The sequence below is a fragment of the Carassius carassius genome, chromosome 18, assembly GCF_963082965.1.
Source record: "Carassius carassius chromosome 18, fCarCar2.1, whole genome shotgun sequence".
Classification (NCBI taxonomy): domain Eukaryota; kingdom Metazoa; phylum Chordata; class Actinopteri; order Cypriniformes; family Cyprinidae; genus Carassius; species Carassius carassius.
In genome coordinates this window covers 2893715-2907092 of record NC_081772.1, presented here as the reverse complement: position 1 = coordinate 2907092, position 13378 = coordinate 2893715, and the positions used below count along the sequence as shown (strand labels likewise).

At 37.0% G+C, this 13378-nt stretch overlaps 1 protein-coding gene and 1 long non-coding RNA gene across 2 annotated transcripts; one reads left to right on the top strand and one right to left on the bottom strand.

Moving 5' to 3' along the window:
* Positions 1-329: 329 nt before the first annotated feature.
* Positions 330-4571, top strand: LOC132091770 (uncharacterized). The gene is made up of 3 exons (XR_009422125.1): positions 330-663; positions 2202-2387; positions 4448-4571. It is a non-coding gene; the product is annotated as an uncharacterized LOC132091770 (long non-coding RNA).
* A 4209-nt stretch (positions 4572-8780) lies between these two features.
* On the bottom strand, positions 8781-11059 carry LOC132092111 (insulinoma-associated protein 1a). Its single transcript, XM_059498198.1, has one exon. The coding sequence runs from the start codon at positions 10931-10933 to the stop codon at positions 9731-9733; it is 1203 nt and encodes a 400-aa protein (XP_059354181.1). The 5' UTR covers positions 10934-11059; the 3' UTR covers positions 8781-9730.
* Between the last annotated feature and the right edge of the window lie 2319 nt (positions 11060-13378).

Here is a 13378-nt window from a genome sequence, read left to right as displayed (position 1 = left end):
AGTTTAAAGTCTGCACTTCAGTTTCATCTTGATAGTTTCATTTTAATTCAATACTGGTGGCATACAGAGCCAAAATTATGAAAGAGAATTTTTTGGAGAATCATCTTGCAGAGTTTATCAATTAAATCTAACGAGCTACTGAGCAACACAATTTAAGGTAGTTAAAAGATTTCGTTTGAATTAAAGAAGAATGGATTGTATGTTTTAAGCTGTACTGATTTGTATTTGTGTTCCTGAGCAGGATGCATTTCTACAGGATGTGTTTGTGTGTTAATGATGCTGGAATTCTGATGTGTGCATCTGTGTGTGTTTGTCCTCTGACAGCGTCCTCAGGTGCATGGTGTTGCACTCTTGAATGGGCTCTTTCAGCGATTTGTCACGGTTCTGTTGGGCCCTGCTGTGACGGCACGTGCCAGATCACCGCCGAGGCTCTGCTCCCCGTGTGCCAGACGGCCTCTCGCCGTCCTGACAGCCCACCAATGCTGTCACCCGCCCTGCGCCCGAACACCGACTCCCGGCCCTGGCAACACGAGCTTAACCACAACCCCTACCCAGAATAGATGCAGATACAGGGGCCAGACAGAAAGCCCCAGAGGACACACACACACGCTGTACCCTGCAGCTCCACAGACTGTTCATTTCCACGAGTCGGGATGAGACAAGGTCAGATTCAGACTGACTTTATGATTTCAGTTTATCAAAACATTTAAAATCAGTGTTACCTGATTATGTGATAGTTCTGATTGGATGATACACTCATAAAGCCATTGTAAATACCGATATAACAGTTGAATTCTGTTGGCCTATTAATTCACCAAGCTGCTTGACAATTTTACATACACTTATTGTCAGAACAGTATAAAAAGTAAATTGAACTTTATTCATATATTGTTCAATCATGATTCTTTTAATGCCATTTTCTAAGAACGTTGTCTATTAAACCAGAGTTGTTATTCTGTTGTCTAAAATGATTAAAAATGATTTTAGATAATTTAAATAAAATAAAAAAGTATAATAAAATATAAATATTAGATTAAAAACCTAACAAAAAATTAGCAATGTCGTCTTGGCAACTAACTGAAATACATTTAAATTATTGATGTAACTGTTGCTGAAACTAAAGATGAAAAATAAATCTAAATAGAAATATTTAAAAGCAATAATTAATAAAAAATAGCAAAATACATAATAAAATTACTAAAACTTAAACTTAAAATAAGATGAAAATATCAAGATAGTAGTTAAATACTATAATAATAAAAATAAATTAATAAAATGAATTGAATATAATATAAAACACTACTAAAAATGGTAGTATATAAAAGTATATAAAGTATATGAAATTACAAAAACCTATGCTTAAAATGAAATGAAAACCTAAAATAAAAGCTCATTCAAAAATTAATAAAAGTTATTATAATATACAAATAATAGCAAAATAAATAAAATAATAAGAAATAAATAGCAGAAATACAAGAAAATAATAAAATGGCAAATTTTACTATAAAATTACTAAAATATAAACTAAAGATAAAATAAAAAATGTAATATAAAAAAAGCTAGTCAAAATATTAATAAATTCTAAATAATGCTAAAATAATACTTAAGCATTTTTAATGCTAAAATGCACAAACAAATTAAATAGTTCACACATTTGAAGCAGTTTAATTATTTCTTTCTCTCTCTCTTTCTTTCTTGTACATTAAATGAGTAACGAATTCTTTGTGGCTTTGAAGAGGAGGGACAAGTGTTTGTTTCCATGCATTCATTAAACAGCAGCTGAAACTGAATTGGAGAAACATACACACACACACACACACACACACACACACACACACACACACACACACACACACACACAGAAGTTTACAGGGGTATGTAAATTAAGACATACCAAAGACTTGAAGCATGATGTACTTTTAATTAGGAATAATAAAGACCTTTGAGGACATCCTCAAAAAGCAGTTTTCTTACTTTTAGAGGACATTTATAAGTGTTTTGTCCCCAAAGTGTCTCTTTCTCCTTTTTTTTTTTTTGTGTGTGTTCTGCAGGATGCATTTGTTGTATGTTCAACAAAGCCGAACGCATTAATAACACAGTTTGAAATTGATGTCATGGATCACATATCTATCTATCCAAGCACTTCGGGGAGAGACATCATCTGTGTGTGTGTGTGTGTGTGTGTGTGTGTGTGTGTGCAGACATGTGCAGGTTGTGCCCGTAGCGGTCTGGCCCGATCAGCAGTCTGACGGTGACGGGAGGAGGCTGGCAGGTGGGGGAGCCAGTCATTTGCATAATTATGGTCGTGCTTCCTGAAACACAGCCCCGCCCAGCGCCGAACTTTCAACAACCTGAATACTGACGAGCTCAGAGACACACAGCCATGAGTGAGTGTGTTTTGATGGTTGTAGATTCCTCTAAGGTTATCCTCAGTTCACTTTTGTGCAACAAAGTGTTAGTGTTATTTTAGTATAATTAAGATACTATTATAGTTTTTATAAATTGTTTTGAATTAGTTTTTATTTTTTAGATTTTCAGTTTTTACTTTCATTTTAATTAAGTTAGTTCTGATTTAAGTTTATTTCTTATGTGCTTTTGCCATTTTTATTAGGCTTTTTTGTATTTCTTATAGTTTTGCTTTCATTTATTTTTATTTCAGTTTTGTTAGTAACTTAACTTACTTCAATAATTTAAACTTATGTATTTCAGTACCAAAACATTTATATATTCATTCTAATTTTAGCTTTTTTTTTTAAATTTTAAATATGCATATATACTTTTTAAATTGTTTTTTTTTGTTGTTGTAATTTTATTTATTTTAATATATTAAGTTAACTAAATCAAAATGAGTAATCGGCAACTATCTGAAATAAAAATGTTTGCTTTTTTATGTTTTATTTAAATTAACATTTGTTTTTATTTCAAGGTTCATAAAGGATTTATTGTTTTAGTTAACTATAATAACCCTGTTATGTGCATATCAAGATAGAAACTATGGTAAAATTTTATAATGATTGTGTAAAAAGGTGCAAAATTGCAAAGTACATGCACTGAAATAAATAATTTAAAAGTTGTAAATCCTATTTCAGTCTTTCTACTTGAGAATTTCATGTTTAAATCAATCTAACTTGCAATTTTTTTTTGGTAATTGTTTGTGAAATTTACTAGCAGTTTTTGAGTGAAAATTGTTTCAACTAAATCATATGCAAGTAACGATCAGTATTTTACAAACCATGTGAACCGTTTTGTTTGATGGTAGTTTGTAATTTCTGAAACTAAACGTTTTTTTGCACACATTTCTGTCCTGTTAAACCTCTCAGACGTTTTAGCATCTTTGTCACACTTTTTGGTCTCTCGTTTTGTAAATGCACTGGGACCGGCGTGCTGCCATGCGCTCTGATCAGTGAATAGATTTACAAGCATTAGGGTCGGGGTATTGTGTGCTGCTTGAGAACAGGAGGTCCGAGTCTTTTGTGTGGATCAGCTGTGTTCCCCCCACCACAGAAAGCCGTCTGCAAACCTCCTGCTGAATTGTGTGAGGGTCTGGGGTCCCAAAACACAATAGACATGTGCCACATTTAACTGACACTCCAAACCGGCCAACACTTAACACACACACACACACACACACACACACACACACACACACACACACACACACACACACACACACACACACAGATAAAGAGTGAGAGAGAACATCTCTTTTATTTCTTAGTTGTTTATCCTGCGAAAAAAAAGGTCCTTACTCATTTTTGTTTTATTTTACATATCTAAACATTCTTAAATTAAGATTTAAGATATTAAGTCTGTTTTCGGAAAGGAAAAAAAATCTAAATTATATAATTTTTTTTACTTAAAATAAGATAAAACATCTGCCAGTGGTATCCTTTTGAGTTAAGTTTATTTTCTGACCCCACTGATGGATTTTTTCCCCCTAGTTTGAAGCACAAACAAGACTTTATATCTTGCTTCTCAAGTAAATGTACCTTGACTTAAGAATGTTTAAATATTTGTACAAATGAAAACAAGACCAAAATAGCATTTATCTTCTAAAAAAGATAGATTTTTTTTTAGAAACATTAACTTACTGACACCAAACTTTTGAATTGTAGAGTGTGTCTATATATAGACATTTGTCTATGAATACTAAAAGTGACATTTTTAAGAATATCTGAGCTGCAGCTGTGTGTGAATTAAATCTTTATTGCACGCTGAATTAGATTTGGTAATCTAAGGCTAAACAAGCCTTCATTCTCTTTCACAGCACTAACTGGTTGAATGTTTTAACCATACTGTAATTTCCTTTGTGTGTGTGTGTGTGTGTATGTTAGTCCATGACAGCAACACCTGCCACACTGGAAAATGCCTTGAGGTTTGTGTGCTTTTCTGTAGGACTGAAAGTGCAAGTGTTTACTTTCCTCTCCGTCTCTTTGTCTGAGTGCAGGCCAGATAAGAGCTGCCACGCACCAGACTGCACGCCTCCGTCCACCCGCTCAACCAGTGTTTACTTCTGAGGAAAGACAGCAGGCGGAGAAAGGGATGACAAACAGACGAGTGCGAGCTGCAGCAGGCAGGTGTGACCTCTCTTTACACGTGTGACACACGCTCATATGAAGAGAGAGATTTGTTTTCATAATGCCACATTGTTGTGACACACCAAACACAAAGACATGCATTTTAATGCGCTTTCATAGCTGAGGATACTAAATGTAGATCTCAGTTTAATTGTTGCAAGGGATTTTGGCTTTGGTGGGCACATAATGGCAGACAACAGACATTTAACCATTTGATCAAAATTATTGCTAGGGACAATTTAGTAGTTGCTGGATGTTGGTAGGGACATGTCATATGAAGAGGTCAAACAAGAGATTAATAAATTAATCCGAATTTCACCAAATGCTTTTGAAGTGAAGTGAAGTGATATACAGCCAAGTATAGTGACCCATACTCAGAATTCGTGCTCTGCATTTAACCCATCCAATAATGGGTTATTACCAATAATTATGGACGTAATTATTACATAAGTCTGTCATTGAAGTGAATTGATATTTTTGTCTCTTCTGAGGAAAATTAATTCATTTGTTTTGGCAATGTACCCTCACACACAGAAATTTTGGTCAGATCTTTTAAATGTGTCGCTTGAATCGCTTGAACTGAATGATCAAAATTGAATCAATAGTAGCGGTTCCGGCTTAAATGACTTAAATGTTCCTCTTTTCACGTCTTCAGCGATGTTTACACAATACTGACAGTATTACTGGCTTAGCTCGCTAGTTGTATGTCATTGTTTACAAATAAAAGATCCATATTTCCATTCCAACGATAACATTCAACACAAATCAGTTGAAAGCATCCACTCCAGAATATTCAATTTATCAGTAGCCTATATTGCAATAAATATTTCAGAAATTATTGTTGTATCTGATTGTATTAGTCTATATAGAGTGATTGAAGCAGTTGAAGAAAACAGCAGAACAACATCTAGCTAAAGAGGAAAAAACTTTATCATTCAACTGAAATTGACTTTTGCTACAGAAAATAAATCTTCAGGAGATTGAAAGCAGACACAAATGAGATATTTGTTCATGTGCAGTAATAGGGCTATAAAATGAATGTTGATAGCAGCTCAGATCTCTTGGAGAAATGTTGCTGAAATGTTCTATTTTATCACTTTGTAAACATTAAAGGAATGTTACTTTGGAACAATCGTTTTAGGACAAAACATTCCACGAACAATGTATAAACAATGTTTTTGTACTAATGTTTTGAGAACATTATTAAAGACCAGATAACTGAATGGATGTTCAGTTAATATTACTTGGAAGAACAATTGTTCATAACTTTGAGAGAACCTCGGCAATACATTTTGTTAACTTTTCCATTAAGTAATGAAAACTTTATTTCGGAATGTTCTGCAACATCCAAAACTTCACATTTGGGGCACAGTGGGCACAACTGGAGTCACATGTGCAAAACTCTTACTACAGTCTGCACAGCAGCAGTTCATGTGAACCAAACTCTAGTTCGTTTTTCATTGCTTGAACACAGTTTTCAAAACTTTACACACTTATCCCACGACTTTAACCACAACCTGCACAACACTGTGGATTTACAGCACTTTGTTCAAATGCTAACACACTGCTGTCAGAACAGTGAACCACACATTCAAAACAGAAGAGATTTCAAACACTGCTGATTGCAATTTCAGGATTAGCCCTGAAAATTGTTTGTTCGAATTACAGTGTACTTTTAGTTTATACCTTTTTTTTCTCATTACTGTAATTCCGTTAATTACTACAGACTATTGAAGCAAACTGCTAATTTTCATTTACCTTAAAGAATTTTTATGTTCTAAAAATGTAAATAAATAATGTGAAAGAATGTCACTCCTTTCTTTGAAGAAAATATGACTTTTTCTGTAAAGATGAAAAGTGAGTATTTTCTGTATTGGTGTTTGATGCTAGAGTTTTTCCTCTCGGTGTGTTCTGAGTGACGGTGTGTGTTATCTCAGTGAGGGTTGTGTGTAGTGTTTGGCTGCACTGAGTCTGTTTTGAGCCATGTGTTAAGAGTTGTGTTGCTTGGAACGAGTTTTGCAGGTGATGTGAACTGTTTAGCTCAGGTGACTGTTGGTAGTGCAGACTGTAGTTAGAGTTTTGCACATGTAGCTCCAGTTGTGCTCACTGTCGTTTAGCAGTCGAAAAAAACTGTATAAATAATATTTTTGTGCTAACGTTTTGAGAATGATTAAAGACCAAGATAACTGAACATTACTGCAAGAACATTTGTTCATAACTTAGAATGTTTTGAGAATATTCTGTTAGCTGTTAATTGCTGGTACTTTATTGTTAGCAAAGGAAGTGCTATTAATCAGTCTCATTCTCTCTCCCAGCATGCACCAGCTCCATGGATCAGACCTCAGATGATTGATACTAGCTGAAATGTGTCCAGTTAAATCATTAGGACACACACTACAGGCCAGTCATTCTGAGAGGCAAGTAAAGTCAACATCCAGCCTCTCAATGATGCTGAACTAATGCTGATTGATCACACTGTTGATGCTCATTTGTGTGTGTATGATCGGTTTCAGCTGTAAATCATATTAGCTTGTTGTTTGCTGTATCTTCAGATGCCATTACCTTGTTTTGTTCTGGTTTGTAAATGTTGGCCACAGTGTGTGTGTGTGTGTGTGTGTGTGTGTGTGTGTGTGTGTGTGTGTGTGTGTGTGTGTGTGTGTGTGTGTGTGAAAAGGCTTTATCTGTTGTTATCTTCGCCAGCCCGCTTTGCAGCTGCTCTCCACCTGTCATCCACACACACACACACACACACACTCACACACACACACATACACACAGGGAGTGGTGCACATAGTCTGGAGCAGTGCGCATGTGCATACATGCAAATTAGTTAGTGATTACGGGGTCACAGAGGGTTGCATTCTGTAATAAAATACACTGATGGAATGTACACAAAAAATAATTAATACTCAAGATGAGTATTGCATGTGAAGTTTCAAGTAGTGATGTGACTTACTCCATCAAAAGCTATTTTAACAGCATTTTCTACTTTTTGTATAAGTATGTGTGTGTGTGTGTGTGTGTGTGTGTGTGCAGTTTTTCAGCTCATGCTACTATAGACCATTTGTATATATACATACATACAAACATACATACATATACAGTATATATAGAATATCACAATTCAATATATTTATTTGCAAAGATAATATTATTTTACGGTATTTTCTAGTATTTTCTATGCAGGTTTTTATTTTTTAAATATCCATATCAAGCAACTAACAGCTTTTATACAAGATGGAAATATGTTAAAATAATGACTTTTATCATAAATGTTAGGCTGGGGCAGGTTGTCACATGTGTATAAATTGTATCCAATTCATTAATTACTATTTCTTTTTGCCTAAACAGTGATTTGATTTTTGTAATGTTTTAAACATTTACATTTTTGCTTTATGAATTACGTGTTTTGTGCTACATTGTTTTACTATTAGCTGAAATGTCATTAAATAACAAGTAAACAAACATATTTTCTCTAATCGATGTCAATAAATATCAGGTTCAGTATCTGGGTAAATGTGTTTCCTGGGCAATGACAGTGGAAATATAATTTAGGGTTTCTGTTTATATAGAAATGACTTGCTGTGAGAAATATTAATTGGAGTAAAAATTGAGAACTAGCCCAAGGCTGCCTTACCATGGTGTTTTTGTGTGTATTTCTTTCAGATCTATGAGTTTCTTGTTCTCAGCCCTGGGGTGAGGCTGTTTGTGGAAGTTTGTGTTTGTGTGTGTGTGTGTGTGTGTGTGTGTGTGTCCCATGGCCTTTGAGAGGCTGTCTGCATAACAGCAGTGTGTCTGAGGTGCTGCATTGTGGGATTTGGTGTCTATGGTGAATTCTCTCTTCAGTATTTATTAGTAATTAATTTAATAATATTGTTTCCTAAAAAGATCTACAGATTTTATTTTAAAATTGAAATGTTTACATACACACACCCACACATAAATTGTATATTGTTTTCAAGTTTCACTGTTTTTAATAACATTTTAGCTTTTTAACAGTTCATTAGAAAGTATATTTTCCATTTAGCCTCATAGTCATAGATTTTTTTAATTATTCAAAAAAGTAAAAAAAAAAAGTTTCATTGATGTTTTAAAACAGTACTGTGGTCTGTCTTGTGTTGAGAGCTTGTGAAATTACTTTTCATAATGAGTTTGATGCTGTTAGAGGAAGTCTCAGGATGTAATTAGTCACAGACAAACAGATTGTTTAGGTTGATGTTTTTTATTAAGTGCAGACATATCTTGGTACAGAATCAAGTTAGACACATTTCATTGAAGATGATGAATTTCTTTGTTCACAGTGTCTGGGTTTCCACATGACAACAGATTGCTGGAATGTCACATCACGAGTGGATCCCATTTGAATTTTTGGACTTTATTATTATTATTATAAGTATTTTTGGACAGATAGCAGAACTGCAGAAACACACAAGCACTGAACATGTAGAAAAATAATAATAAATTAATAAACGATTGTATCTGATGCAGAGTAAATTTCAGACTTTCAGCATTGACAGAGATCGATCTTTAGATCAATAAATGAAACATTTGGCCCTCGAGACAAATTTCAAAATCAATCACAAATGATAGGCAGACAAATAATTTAAATAAAACATTTGAAATAAATAAATAATAATAAGATAAATAAATCACAAACATATACACACAAGAAGAAGAAGAATTACAACAATATAAAAATTATTATCAGCAACCGCAATCACTCCAACATTTACATGATTAAGGCAGTTTTACAGCATGTCAAGATCTAATTCAAGGCATTTCTGGCTACACTAAAGGGAGAAACCCTTGTCAGAAGGTTGTTTGGAAAGCTACAGTCAAAGTCCACAGATTCACAAGCTCTATTAAAGCTAGAGACGATGGAGACATATATACAGCCTGTGAATTCAAGGCATGTTCTAGGATTCTTAGGTCTAAAAGCTAAAAGCACTTGTGCGGAGATCCTAGAAAAATAAGCGAACAGTCTAACCTGTTGTAGATCAACTACCTTAAATTTGAAAATAGTCTCATCTGGTGCTCGTCCAGGTCTATTCTGTGGGTTAATGCAGTGCTTCCCGACCCGGTTTGGAGGTCAACCGCTCCTGAGTTATCCGAGAGGTGGGTAGAGAAGCACTGGTTTAAGGCACAGCTTTGCTTCAGCAGGCTGGACGCACAGGCATCTGAAGCAGGATCACCTGCCTGTTTTCCGACGGGTGGCATTTGTTGATGTGTCTCGTGAGTCCCGGCGAGCTGTAGAACATGGCTGGGCAGTATTTGCAGGGGTAGATCTGCGCCGAGTGCAGCAGACGGATGTGCCGCTCCTGGCTCACTCTGCTGGGGAAGTTTTCTCCGCACACCGGGCACAGGTGGCTGTGGCACTCGGACGCGCTCAGATTCAGCGGCGCCTGACTTTGGGATTTATCGCACGCGTCGTGGTGCGCCATCACGTGCTTTTTCAGGTACGCCTGACGTTTGAACTTCCTCCCACAGTGCTGGCAATCATAAAGCCCGTCTTCGGATCCGGATTCGGAAAGTTCAGGACTCGGAGTATCTCTGTCGCTGGAAGTCTCCTCTTTTTGAGGCGCGGGGGTTTTATTGCTCTCCGGGTTCTGCGGTGCTGTTTTGGGTTTGTGCCACCGCCGGTGCGAGGCCAAGTTTGCCGGGCAGCTGAAGAGCTTGTCGCATTCGGGGCATCTGTACTCGATCCGGACGATTCTTGAGCATTTGTGTTGGGCTAGAGAGAAGGGATCGGCGTATGCCTCTCTACACAGCTGACACACGAACTCTCCTAGCGGCTTGTCGCTGCCTGTGCACTGAGATCTGGGTTTTTGCTCCACCGGACCTTCTTTGATCTTCAATCCCAGAACCGGGGAAGTGGTGACTTCGTCCTCAAACTGCAGTTTGCGCATAGCTTTGGCTTTCTTGGATGCTGGTTTTCCTTTGCGCTCTGTGTCTGATGCGGGTCGTTTGGTGGTTAATGTGGTGCCGGTTCTGGTGCTGTTGCTGGTGCCGATTTTAAGATCCACTGGAGCGAAGGGCGCGTGATCGGAGCCGTTGGGCGCCGCCGGGAAGGACTCCGCCGAAATGGGCGAGCTGAGATTGAAGCGTCTTTCCAAACACGCCCTCTCGTGCTCTCTGCTCACGGGTCGGGTTGGACTGTACATGGATCGGTACACAACCTCTGGGTTCCCGAACTGCACCGGCTGCACCGAGTCCGTGCGCGGCGACGCCGGGCGGTGCGCGCCCGCCGCGTCCTGCTGCGCGCTTGGAAACGCGCCCTGCTCATCCTCCTCCGACCGGACGCGGTATGAAACAGGTGTCGCTTTCTTATTTCTCTTGACTAAAAATCCTCTCGGCATCTTCGCCAGCTGAAAGGCACTTCAGACGGGTTAGAATCAGAGGCACACCTGGTACTATATTTGGACGCGTGCGGTGATCTTTCCATCACGGAGGCATAGCAGCAGTCTTTTTAAGCAGGAATGATGACATTGTTCTCGCCCCTCGCTGCCTCCTCCAATCAGATGTAGCTGAAATCTCTGTGGATTTGGAGATGGGAGGGTCTGCAGATTGCTCGGGCAGATGTACCTGAGGTTTATTATATTAGGATGCTTTAGGCACACGCTGGTTCCTCCTCTTTTCACGCTTTGATGCTTCCCGTCAATGCACACGTGCCCTGCCTTTGTCAGCCACCTTTTAGGGGCTCCTTCGCTCTTCGAGCATCAGAATTTCAAATTAAAAGGGGGAAATGGCAACAAAGAAGTTCCGTTGTTAATGCTCACGCGCGCAAAGCGGCGCAGTTTTAAACCAAACGTCCTTAAATCAGTTCGTGCTGCAAAAGGCCTGCAAGTTGCATGCGTAATATTTGTCTCGCGACTAATTAAATATATAAATCAGACGCCCGCGGGCTCCGGACATGTGCGACAGTTGAATGCGGGACGTATTAATCACTCATTGCGCGCATACATAATTCATAAAAGAGGCTCCTCTTGTTTGCATCACAAAAGACACGCTTGCGCGAGCGGCAGGAACAGTCGCACATCATCCTTCTGTTCAAACGGACTCATTCCTGTCTGCAATCTCGCTCGTGCCATCATCATCATCATCAGCAGCAGCAGCAGCAGCATTGTGCTCGTGTGTGATGATGTCATTCCAATGCAACGGTCTGGTCATAGCGGAATTTCTCATAATCTCCCTCGAATCGTTTGGAGAACGTCACAAAAATGGCATTATTGCAATTGCAGACAAACACATTTGCTGCATGTGATTTCATAACTCTGAGCATTTATGTTTCATAACTCATGAGCATTTATGTGTATTGCATTCATTTTATTTTATTTACACATACAAGATGCATTTGGGCCAGATGGGCTACTTGCCTAATTTGAACACCTGATGTAAGCTGTTTTAAAAATTATTTTCTTTTGTTATTTTATTACACTCGATGTGCAATTTAGAAAAATTTGTAGGTTTTTATTGCATTTAAAAAAAAAAAAAAAAAAAAAAAAAAAAAGATAATAATAATAATAATAATAATAATATGAATATGAATATGAATAATTACATGTTCAATACCCAACTTTTAGATTCATGTGCAAGATGGTTTACTTGCCAAACGTTGACAAACACATCTGATATCTGATAAGCTTTATTTATTTATTAAACTTGATGTGCATTTTAGAAGAATCTATGTAGTTTATTGTTATTATTATTATTATCAATGTGAAGTTTGGTGGAACCTGTGTTTATTTTAAATTTTAATTAATTTCCACAATTAACTTTGAGCTTAATAGGCAAGATGGTTTACTTGCCTGACTTAGACAAAGCCATTTGTTGCATTTAAAATCTCACGTGTAAGTTTCTTTTTATTTAATTTCTTTTTATAATTTTTTATTTTATTTTGTTTTTAATATCTGATCTGGTCACATTATTCACCAGTGCTAAACATTCTAAAATAGATGAGCTATGTGACATGCGACTGTTGAATCATGCGTCTATGATTTTCTGCCCCACATTCATTATCATACAGCTGCTGCTGCGCTCCGTCTTTACAACCGGTCAGATTTCCCTCATTCTGCTGCTCTTATCTGCCCCACCGCCGAGGAGACATCAAATAATATAATACTGGACAGCATACATGGTGTATTCAAAAGAGCAAAGTCAGATACTTGACATGTACTGTCACCCAATACACACCAAACATTTGCATTTGACAAAACAAGAAGCTTTATTTATTTGCTGTGAAGATCTTTGAGCCCCAACCCCCACAATGTGTTCCCCCCAAACATATGGCACAGCAAATGTAGGAAATAAATACAGGATAAAACAGATAAAGTACTGAATAAAAACGTTTAAATATTAAATGGATATTGATTACAGCCAGACGTACATAGTCAGATGGTATCTGTTGTACTTCAGATAATCCAGAACTCTCTTCCTCAGAGAACACTGATCGAACTCTGTTTATTCTGAAGAGCCTTTTGCATTGACACTGAACCATTCTCACCCTGTGAAGACACAAAAGTCTTGTTTTTTGTGTCGTAATATGAAAATATTATTTTATTTTTATTATGCTTGATGTTCTTCTTTTAGTGGAACCTGTGTGTAGTTTTTTATTGCATTTTATTGGGCAAGATGGTTTGCTTATCTAACTTGGACAAACACATATGTTGCATCTGATGTCTGATTTTTATTTTATTTTATTTTAGAGAAACCTGTGTAGGGTTTTTTATTTATTTTTATTTTATTTTATTCCACATACAATATATTGCCAAACTTGAACAAAGACATTTGGTGCATCTGAAATC